The 12374-nt window shown below is 34.3% G+C and overlaps 1 protein-coding gene across 1 annotated transcript in view; it reads right to left on the bottom strand.

The window, feature by feature from the left end:
• Positions 1-4508: 4508 nt before the first annotated feature.
• Positions 4509-12374, bottom strand: part of LOC125669783 (cadherin-87A-like) — a 42238-nt gene continuing 34372 nt past the window's right edge. Inside the window, 11 exon segments of the mRNA XM_048904542.2 lie at positions 4509-5291; positions 5417-5445; positions 5954-6084; positions 6373-6490; positions 8298-8384; positions 8657-8748; positions 8874-9160; positions 9974-10246; positions 10423-10561; positions 11131-11250; positions 11409-11594. Of these exon segments, the coding sequence (XP_048760499.2) occupies positions 5272-5291; positions 5417-5445; positions 5954-6084; positions 6373-6490; positions 8298-8384; positions 8657-8748; positions 8874-9160; positions 9974-10246; positions 10423-10561; positions 11131-11250; positions 11409-11594 (1482 nt within the window). The 3' untranslated portion in view covers positions 4509-5271.

Below are 12374 nucleotides of genomic sequence, written 5' to 3'. Positions count from 1 at the left end.
TGAATGAACTGATCAATTGAAGGATGAACGGAGCTCCCTCCCTCAAATTTAGGAGTACGAAGTTTGGACAAGAGACATTTTAGGTTCCTTTTCTGCTTGTCAACAATTGTAGAAGACAATTTCTCCTCCGACTGTCCCTATGCACTTTGAAAAACGATGCTGCGTGTTTGCGTACTATTCTAAATCTTTCCAAAATAATCACTCAGCGATACGAATTACATTGTTTTTGCAATTAGCAGCCGCCATATATAAATTAAGTGGCGGCCGCCAGATAAAATAACTGGCGGCTGCCACTTAATTTATATGGCGGCCGCCAGATAATAAGTGGCGGCCACCAGTTAATTTATATGGCGGCCGCCAGTTAATAACTGGCGGCCGCCAGATAATAAGTGGCGGCCGCCAGTTAAATTAAGTGGCGGCCGCCACATAAATTAAGTGGCGGCCGCCAGTTAAATAAATATTAATTCTATACCCTGGCACCTATCGGCTTCCGTAAAAAACAACATAGAGACTTGAGCAAGTCTTACTATAACTACATCTTCACAAGTCAAGGGTTATTGATTCGTTACCACGTTAGTGCGAGGTAACGAATTAATAACCCTTGACTTGTGAAGATGCTATAACTACTGCACTGTATCTAACACAGTCGATTTCTGCTTGCCTTTACAACGTGTGTGTGTCTCTAAACATTGTGAGGACGTCGCCAGAGAGAGAGAGAGAGAGAGAGGGGGGGGGGGGATGACGACAGAAGGGACACAAATCTTGATCCTGACTCTGTACAGTTACATCTCTATAAATGTGACCAACAGAATGTGAAAGGTTCAGATGCAAGATATTACAGCAGTGAAGACAAATCGCGTGTTTTTTCACGATTCCAAATAAGGTTTTGCATTAACTTTTATTGGTGTCCCTATAATTACCTCAGACAGTGCATTTTTGCCTTTATGATCCTTTATAGTATCATGTGTAACCTCTGGTAGACATTGTGAGAAGACGTCTTCCCCAGTTTCGATGAGAGGGAGAGGGGGGGGGGGGGGGGGCAGTAAAACATGTAAAGTGAGGACAAATTTCAACCAATGGACAGACGTTGTGAGGACAAGAATTGCACTATGAGGACAAATAAATGTCCTCGCAATTACGTCCTCATAAATGTGATCTACAGCTTGTGAAAGATGTAGATACAAAATATTAGCTTAGTGAGGACAAGTGGTGTGAGGACATGTCCTTACTAATATTCTCTCTCAAAAACCTTTTTTTTTTCATAATTCAAAAGAGAGTATTGAATAAACTTTTATATATATCCCTATAGCTATACCTAACATAGTACCTTTTTGCCTTTAGAATAATATATGTGTGTGTGTATTCTCTTCTACACATTGTGAGGACGTCCTGGTCGGCTAGAGAGAGAGAGAGAGAGAGAGAGGACCAGGTCAATAAAATAAAAATTCACTGATAACACAGTTGATATCATTGAACAAATTCACGTGTACTACCGGACTCCCCATTTTTGTATAGACAAAATGTATGACAGGTCGATTTCGCAAAAATGGGAGAAAGTAGTTTATCAGGCGTACCCCATGGTACAGTGTTGTGTACGTTAATGATAGATAACGGTGGTAATCTATATCACACATCTCTAATCCATTGCTTAGGCGTAATCTATGTTCCCCAAGTCAAAAGTAGGCGTAACTTATAAACCTTCGATTAACAAGTGCTTGATAGTGTCTGATGAATTAAGTTTAGTTTGTTAACTGCAGCTAGCAATTCTAAACTATATTTAACGGGTGTTAATTTTACTTACTGATTAACAAGTGTTTGATAGCGTCTGATGAATTAAGTTTAGTTTGTTAACTACAGCTAGCAATTCTAAACTATATTTAACGGATGTTAATTTTACTTACTGATTAACAAGTGTTTGATAGCGTCTGATGAATTAAGTTTAGTTTGTTAACTACAGCTAGCAATTCTAAATTATAATTAACGGATGTTAATTTTACTTACTGATTAACAAGTGTTTGATAGCGTCTGATGAATTAAGTTTAGTTTGTTAACTACAGCTAGCAATTCTAAACTATAATGTTAATTTTACTTACTGATTAACAAGTGTTTGATAGTGTCTGATGAATTAAGTTTAGTTTGTTAACTACAGCTAGCAATTCTAAACTATAATGTTAATTTTACTTACTGATTGTTAATTATATAGTTTACTGACAGAAATTATCGTTAACTACGGTTAAAGTTGTAAACTACATTTAACAGCAATCTAATCAAAATTAGATGTTGAATCTACCTTCACACATTATGTATTCGAGCTGATCCAACATCGATTTTTTATTATATTGCATTAAACCACATACATACACGTCTCTGATTAAACAGTTATCTGATATAATAGTTTCACGACTGTAAAATATAGTTAATGACTGTTAACTATGATTAACAATTAATAAGTGACATCTATTAAGAAAAACCACCCTCATCTTAAGTTTACACATTCATTCAATTTTGGCTTTTGATAACTATAGTTTCCAACGTTAAACACAAGTTTCACCAATTGCTGAACTAGGTTTATCAGTTGTGAACTAAAGTTTATAAATCGTTAACTATAATTAACGCTCTAAAACTATAGTTTACATATCGTTAACAATAATTAACGCTCTAAAACTATAGTTTACATATCGTAAACTATAATTAACGTTCTGAAACCATAGTTTACATATCGTTAACTATAATTAACGCTCAGAAACTATAGTTTACAAATCTTTAACTATAATTAACGTTCTAAAACGATAGTTTACAAATCGTTAACTATAATTAACGCTCAGAAACTATAGTTTACAAATCGTTAACAATAATTAACGCTCAGAAACTATAGTTATGGCACGCCAAATTCACAAAAATGAGCTAAACATAGTTTCACAGTTGATAAACTAGGTTTATCGACTGTAAACTATAGTTTACGGATCGTAAACTATAGTTAACGATTCGTTAACTATAGTTTTCATCCGTAAAACTATATTTAATTGTTGTAAACTATAGTTTACAAATGCTAATCCAAGTTTATCTGTCTTTAAATAAACGTTAACAATAGATTTTGCTGATAGATACAGATTCACATTTGTAAACTATAATTTACATTTGTTAACTATAGTTCACAATTGTTAATCCTAGTTTCACAAATTGTGATACTATATTTTTCAGATAACTATGACTTGTAAACCGTAGTTTACAATCGTGAAACCGTATTTATCAGATAAACTATGTTTTGTAATCGCTAATGATTGTTTTCATTGTCAATTATAGATTACGCTTGTGAAACATAGATTATCTGTTAATTATGGTTTACAGATGTGAAATATAGATTAGCGTCGTTAACTATAGTTTACGGTCCGTAAACTATAGTTTACAGTCGATAAACCTAGTTTATCAACTGTGAAACTATGTTTAGCTCATTTTTGTGAATTTGGCGTGCCATATATAGTGTACAAATCATTAACTATAATTAACGCTCTAAAACTATAGTTTACAAATCGTTAACAGTAATCAACGCTCTAAAACTATAGTTTACATATCGTTAACTATAATTAACGTTCTAAAACTATAGTTTACAAATCGTTAACTATAATTAACGTTCTAAAACTATAGTTTACAAATTGTTAACAATAATTAACGCTCTAAAACTATATAGTTTACATATCGTTAACAATAATCAACGTTCTGTCTGAAAGTTTAACTTTGCTAATAACTTTTGAACAGTAAGTATAGAGCTATGATATTTCATATGAGTATTCCTTTCCGTGGGTACCAACATTTTTGACCCAGTTACCTTGACATTGGAGTTTGACTTACTTTATGAAAATTTTAACCTTGCTTATAACTTTTGAACAGTAAGTGATAGAGCTTTGATATTTCTATTGGTATTCTTTGTGACAAGACCTTTCCGTTGGTATTAAACTTTTTGACCTTGACCTACTTAAAATTTTTGTTTTATTACATTGGTCATAACTTCTTAATGGTAAATATCAGAGCTTTCATATTGTACATGAGCATTTCTTGTGACAAGATCTTTCTACTGGTACCAATATATTTGTCCTTGTGACCTTGGCCATCTCGGAATTGGCCATTATGGGGGGGGGGGGGGCATTTGTGTTTCACAAACACATCTTATTTCTATTCATATCTATTAACTGATTAAAATTCAGACACCTGTGATTACATGTACATAACATGGATTTTTTGTCAGTTCTCTCTTTCATCCGTTTTCCAGAACATTTGAAATTTATTATTCTCATCAGCAGTCTAGAGGTATGGCATAATCCTTTAATAAAGAAGTCTAAAGAATGCTTCATATATTTCTCTTTAGTAACAAACCTGATTTGCAAAATTCTCTTATCACAGATTTACTAGTAAATCCTGAGGCTTGGCATTTTGACTTCATTTTTAAACTCAATAAATCTACCCAATGATTTACTAGCTTATGGTCCATGTCAATAATAAGAAAATGAAACCTCTTTTTGTAAAAAATATATTTCATCAAAATTGCATCATGGTACAAAATATGTATAAATAATATAAAAATACTAGTACATGAAATATCACTAACCGAGATGCAAGTGAACAATGACACTCTGGTACACTGGATATCAATATGTCTTCCTACTTTGTTCAAGACGTCTAAATTTTATAATGCATCTGCAGAAGGATATGTCTGACAAATATATATATTTCTTTTGTTTACACAAAACAGCCAACAAAAATATCTCGATGTTTTTACTACTGCAATGAGTATACATCACACAGAAATCCTCTCTAACATTTTTTTTCTCGCACACTTTCTCACCACCATACTGCACTATCCATAACACCATCCACCAAAAACTTGCATTCATCCATCATTCATGGCAAGGTACATACACGTATGTGGAAATACATCTTTGTTACGTCAGCAGTCTACACTCGTGAAACAGTTTTATCATACTTTTAAAGTGCTGTGATAAGCATTTCATCCTCTTTCTTCTGCCCATGTGATTTTTTAAAAAAATTTTTTTTTCCTTAACAGATGATGTGGACCAGATTACAAGAGTCTGAGATTCATTTTGACAAATAACATATCTTACTATAGATTCTACTCAAACATAACTTCTTTCTTTTGTAATTACGTAAGCATGAAATATGAGACTGTTTGGAATCTAGGATTTCCATCAACTAAAGTCATGTTTGTAGAATTTCTGCACTGTCAAAATCACACTTTTCATTCTTTTTTCTTTCTTTCTATTGAACAAGTTGTACAGCTGAAAGTAATAAAAAGCACATTACATACTCTTAAATTTCTGTTGTAAAGCAAAAATAACAAAAAAAGAAAGAAGCTTGATTTCAAATTTTAAAATGTATTTGCAAAATAACTAGACAGACTTACTTGTTGTCGCTTGCATTGAATTCCTGTAGCTGGAAATACATCAATAAATACAGTAATAAAGAAATACAGTAGTAAAGAAATACAGCAATAAATACGTTAGTAAAGAAATACAACAATAAATACGTTAGTAAAGAAATACAACAATAAATACAGTAGTAAAGAAATACATTAGTAAAGAGTGGGTTGTCTGTCAGAGGACTTGTTTCAATTTTACATTCTTTAAAACATATACACACAAAATAATAGTTCCTTTCCCATATTTGATGAATGTTATTGGAATGAACTATATATATCAAAAAAGTGAAAATTCAGAAATTTTCCTAACATATATACACCAGAAACTTACAAAAATAAACTACCAACTTTGGTAGGTAGGTAGGTAGGGAGAGAGAGAGAGAGAGAGAGAGAGAGAGAGAGAGAGAGATGTAGATAGATAGATAGATAGGTAGGTAGATGATTGGATAGATAGATAGGTAGATATATAGATAGATAGATAGATAGGTAGATAAATAGGGAGAAAGTACTTTCTTTACTTACTCTTTATGAAGTGCCACCACAGCAAAAATAAGGATGACGATGATGACGAACATGAAAATGGCAAACGCCACCAGGACCCACCAGAAAGCTGACCATCCTTCTAACGTCTTGGTGGTGGCTGGCTCACAAGGCTGCAAGAGGAACATGTATAAAATTTCTGAATGAAGATTTCTTTAAGTGAACCAAACATGAGAAGAATTTGGCTCTTTTATCCCAAACCTAAAGTCTTAATAGTAGTTATGAAAACTGTAGTAATTATGAAAAGACATTGTTAAGAAGCAGGTAAAGCCACATCTTCGCTAGCCAAGGGTTTACAAATGTAGAGAAGGGGAGCGGATCGTAAACCTTTGGCTAGCGAAGCAGGTAAAGCCAGAGATGTAAATGTTGATTGTGTCTGTTGTAGAGTTGATGAGTCATACCCCTGGACTATGGACATTGTTTGATGACAGAACTCCCTGAACATCACTTAAAGCTGATGTTCCATCATAGGAATCTACAACACGGTTGTTTTTCACAACAAAGAAACAGATGTCAATCCTAAAAGAAAGAATGGTCTATTTATTGCATAACAATATGTTAAATCAAGACTTCATATACAAACATTCATAGTATGTCACAATGGACTGAAATTTCTTTGTGGACTATCACAATGGACTGAAATTTCTTTGTGGACTATCAGGTTTGACAAAAACTGAATTGCATACATTTGAAACCTACTTCTAATTGGTTTTAACAACAAGAGGCCCATGGGCCACATCGCTCACCTGAGTCACTTTGGCCCATATCTGAAGACTTTCCATATATATTTGCATGTAAAACCTTAGTCCCTATTATGGCCCAAACTACCCTTTGCAAACTTGAATCTACACTATGTCAGAAAGCTTTCATGTAAATGTCAACTTCTTTGGCCCAATGGTTCTTGAGAAGAAGATTTTTAAAGCTTTTCCCTATATTTGTATGTAAAACTTTGACCCCCCCCCCACTTGTGGCCCCATCCTACCCCCCGGGGGCCATGATTTGAACAATCTTGAATCTTCACTATGTCAGAAAGTTTTCTTGTAAATATCAGCTTTTCTGACTCAGTGGTTATTGAGAAAAAGATTTTAACTATATATTTGTATGTAAAACTTTGATCCCCCTTGTGGTCTCATCCTACACCAAGGGGCCATGATTTGAACAAACTTGAATCTGCACTATGTCAAAAAGTTTTCATGTAAAAATCAGCTTTTCTGGCTCAGTGGTTCTTGAGAAGAAGATTTTTCCTATATATTTGTATGTAAAACTTTGATCCCCTATTGTGGCCCCATCCAACCCCCGGGGGCCATGATTTGAACAAACTTGAATCTGCATTATGTCAGGAAGCTTTCATGTAAATCTCAGCTTTTCTGGCTCAGTGGTTCTTGAGAAGAAGATTTTTAAAGTTTTTCCCTATATATTTGTGTGCAAAACTTTGATCCCCCCTTGGGGCCCCATCCTATCCCTGGGGGCCATGATTTGAACAAACTTGAATCTGCACTATGTCAGAAAGTTTTCATGTAAAAATCAGCTTTTCTGACTCAGTGGTTCTTGAGAAGAAGATTTTTAAAGATTTTTCCTATATATTTGTATGTAAAACTTTGATCCCCTATTGTGGCCCCATCCAACCCCCGGGGGCCATGATTTGAACAAACTTGAATCTGCATTATGTCTGGAAGCTTTCATGTAAATCTCAGCTTTTCTGGCTTAGTGGTTCTTGAGAAGAAGATTTTTAAAGTTTTTACCTATATATTTGTATGTAAAACTTTGATCCCCCCTTGTGGCCCCATCCTACCACCGGGGGCCATGATTTGAACAAACTTGAATCTGCAATATGTCAGGAAGCTTTCAGGTAAATTTCAGCTCTTCTGGCCCAGTGGTTCTTGAAAAGAAGATTTTTAAATGACCCCACCCTATTTTTGCATTTTTGTGATTATCTCCCCTTTGAAAGGGACATGGCCCTTCATTTGAACAAACTTGAAAGCCCTTCACCCAAGGATGCTTTTGGCCAAGTTAGGTTGAAATTGGCCCAGTGGTTCTGGAGAAGAAGTCGAAAATGTGAAAAGTTTACAGACAGACGGACGGACAGACAGACGGACGGACAAAATGTGATCAGAATAGCTCACTTGAACCTTCGGTTCAGGTGAGCTAAAAACTGAATTGGATATGTTTGAAACCTACTTCTAATTAGTTTGTATGGGAATACTAGGAAGCTTCTGGTATACTGTTGTGAATATCTTGTTGTTCCAAAACAAAATACTTTTGCTGGAAAGGAGGGGGGTGGGTGGGGGGTAATTATAAAATCATAGGAAGGAAAGTATTATCTTACTGATTAGCACTAGTTCCTGTGGATGTCACATGGTACCGGGTGTCTGTTGGGATGTACAGGGCATACTGAGATCTTCCATTTAAACTCCTGAAAAATCAAACGTCAAAATTTTACTAATTTGAATTTTTATCCCATGTATAAATTTTCATAATCTCTTAATAACATTTTATAGGAAGCAATAACATAAAAGACAATTTTACCATACTTATATTTGCACATCTGGCACCAAATATGGCACAACATTTTCTTAATTTCACAGAATACAAATTGCATACAATTTGGCCATCAAAAAAAGAACTAGTAAAATTTCTGTACATGATGGAAAGAACAGTTTCACTGATGTGTTGTCTGGTACATACTGTTCCAAGTCTTTAACAAATTGTTGCTGGTCACGACTGGGATCTGTGGCCATCACCACCCGTACCTGACTTGTCTTCTCCCCTATGTACACCTAAATGAGGTACATTTCAAATCAGGCGTTTTACTCAATTACATGCAAACTATGTTCAAAAGTTACTCCAGAACCAGTGAAAAATCCCACTTGAGATAGATTTCTCTCACCACAAGTCTCCTTACCTTTAATTTGTAAGTACTGTACAACTCCGACTTAAGGTAGTCTTCACCTTTAATTGTCAGCTCAAAATATCCTCCGATGAAATAGGTGTAGGACTGGAATCCTACTGAGATTTGACCCGATTCTGAGCCAATCTTAAATGCATCAAACACTGATATATTCCTTCTCTTGGCTGTGTTGATGTATTGGGACTGAATGATGCTGTAACGCACCCAACCCTTGTCCCCAAGGTCGGGGTCACTAGCAGTCAACTGATAAACAGCGTCCTTTGTGGGATAGGCAAAAAGATCTGACCAAAATATACACATCAAATATCAGAATCTGTAATGAAATCATGTCTAAAGCATGGAAATTAAAAAAAACTATCACAATCATTTAACATTAGAATGCAAACATGCAAATAAGCAATTAAAATTAGCATCATTACACTTGAAGTAAAATTTTAAAGAAATGTTTTAGGTATTGGGACAATTTTACAAATCAATCTAGTGAATGTAAATGAGAGAGATCCCCTCGTTTACTGTCTACTCCAGTTCTACTGAAGTCACTTATATTGAGATATCTGTTATATTGAAGTCACTTATAGTGAGATATCTGTTCTACTGAAGTCACTTATAGTGAGATATCTGTGATATTGAAGTCACTTATAGTGAGATATCTATTCTACTGAAGTCACTTATATTGAGATATCTGTTATATTGAAGTCACTTATAGTGAGATATCTGTTATATTGAAGTCACTTATATTGAGATATCTGTTCTACTGAAGTCACTTATATTGAGATATCTGTTCTACTGAAGTCACTTATATTGAGATATCTGTTATATTGAAGTCACTTATATTGAGATATGTTATATTGAAGTCACTTATATTGAGATATCTGTTATATTGAAGTCACTTATATTGAGATATCTGTTATATTGAAATCACTTATATTGAGATATCTGTTATATTGAAGTCGCTTATAAATACTGAAGTAATAAATCCCCAGTAACATCATTTATAAGATTTATTTAATATCAGTTATATTGAACTATGGATATTATGAACAATTCAGTTCAGTCCCCTGAATTTCAATATACATGGAGAAGACTGTACTTACAAGTGTAGTCGCTGGTTAAGGAGAATGTTGGCTCATTGTCGTTTACGTCTGAAACTGTCACCAGCAGAAATAAGATGTCGTTAGCAGTGTATTGCTGAAGATGGGTTTCCAGGTTTTGTTTGCTGGGAATCTCTCGTTTTCTGCGGTTATTTGGCTTACTGGCCTTGACACAGATGAGATATCTGGCTGTAGATTCCCTGTCAAGGACTCGATTTGTGGTGATTTGTCCAGTGGCAGCGTTAAGAACAAAGTTTTGAGTGATGTTTGAAAAACCTGAAAATTAAAAATTTATTTATGCATACTTTAAACAGACACAAATGTCATGAAATGAAATCTTTTATCTAATCAAAATAATTACATGCTAAACAGCATGAGTTTCAGCATTAAAGAAAAAAAATCACAATGTAATTATATTTAGCATTTTAATCATTGAGCAATGTGTAACATACAATACAAGCTGTCATCAGTGTAGAAACTGTACTGGACTGTGTTGTAGGGGGGTTTATCGAGATCGCAGGCCTTTGCCGTGTAAACCAGGGTCCCTACAGGCTCCCCCTCACGGACCGATGTTTCCGTTGGAACATCATACTGCAAAACACATCAAATCTCAATTAATGTGGAAAAATAATTAACTTAATACTACAAATATCCTGAAAGTCCCAATTTAATATTTCCTTGATACAACAAACCACAAGGAGTTTACATTTGAAAACAGTTTTCTGGTAATATCTGCTTTTATCAGAATTTCATTTGTATGCTATACATTTTTTTCCTATGTTTTGTCAAAACTTCACTGAAGAAAAAGAACAGTTCAGGAGATAAATTTTCTGAAAGTTTTATTTTATGCGAGATCCATGATGTGGATTTATGATTTCAATGAAGCAATTCAATTGATGTCATATGCATGAACTTTAGCACAAAAACATTGAGAGAGAGAGAGAGAGAGAGAGAGAGAGAGAGAGAGAGAGATCGAACACCCTGTTTGCTAGACTCTTCCCTGTATTCCACTCAGCTTCTCTATTTTAATTGTTACCTGTCGGATAATTAATTGTTACCTTGTTGATGATTGTTACCTGTATGTTTTAATTGTTACCTTTCTGATAATTAATCTATTGTTACCTTGTTGATAATTGCTACCTGTCTGTTTTAACTGTTACCTGTCTATTGGGACAGCTAATGAAGGAAGGGTTTTCATCATCAATGTCCTGTAGTTTGATGGACAAAAGTCGGGTACTCTGCAAGGTTCTGTTCAATGTATCAGTCGCCAGCAAGATCAACTGCAAATATATGGATTAATTTTAGTTAAGCCTTTGCCAACAAGACAAAGCTACCAATACACTGAAGAAATAAGCTTCAAAATTAAAATGACACATCAAATAATTCATTTTTATCCATGCTTGTTAGAAACTTCATTTAACTCGTAAACAGGACCTACATCGTGTATTTCTTGTTTCTCTCTGTCCAGTGTCCGATTGCGAGCGACCGTGACGATACCCGTGTTCTTATCTATCACAAACTCGGTCGTCTCCTCGTTATCACTCAGGATGGTGTACTCGATAGAAGCTCCGGGAGTCCGAGGCACAGCTAGGGCTTGGATAACCACAGTTCCTAAATCAGCATGCTGAAATCACGATAATCAATATCAGCAGGCTATAATTGTATCATGCATTGTATTATCACATCAGTTAAATGTGAAAAAAGAAATTCAGAATGCATAATAAAAAATGAAAACTAGAATATGAGCCATTCCTAGCACAAAAAAAAACCCTTATTTGAACTAGTTTACAGTCGTAAAACTGTATTTTATCAAATAAATCATTGATCATCTGTTTTGAAAATATTGTCTACTCAGAATATATTGAAATTTGGGACCAACCTGAATTGTTCATTATATCCAAAGTTCAAAATAACTGATGGTGAACTATAATACAGATGATGTTAATAGGGATTTATTTATTTTACTTTAAAATAACAGATAATTCAATATAAGCAACTTCAATATAAGTGGAGTAGACTGTAGTTTACAACTTTATCTGTAGTTAATGATAATTTCAGTCTGCTAACTACAATCAACAGCCGTGAATCATAGTTTAGAGTCGCAAACTATAATCAATATCCGCTACCTATAGTTTAGAATTGCTAACTATAATTCACATATTGTGAAACTTAATTCAATCGACAAACTATTTTTAAAACACTTGTTAATCAAAGTTTTGTTCAATAAGTACATGTATAGTTTAGACTTGTGAAGAATAGGTTATGGCGTAAACCACATTGGTTTAGAAAAAAATATATAGATTATCATCGTCAACTATAATTAACATTTTGTAAACTATAGTTTATGCCTGATAAACCTAGTTTAAGAAATGTGAAACCATGTTTGCCTCATTTTTGTGGAATT

The sequence above is a fragment of the Ostrea edulis genome, chromosome 4 (genome assembly GCF_947568905.1).
Source record: "Ostrea edulis chromosome 4, xbOstEdul1.1, whole genome shotgun sequence".
Taxonomy (NCBI): Eukaryota; Metazoa; Mollusca; class Bivalvia; order Ostreida; family Ostreidae; genus Ostrea; species Ostrea edulis.
The sequence above is the reverse complement of the archived record's forward strand: the minus strand, read 5'-3'. Positions and strand labels throughout refer to the sequence as shown.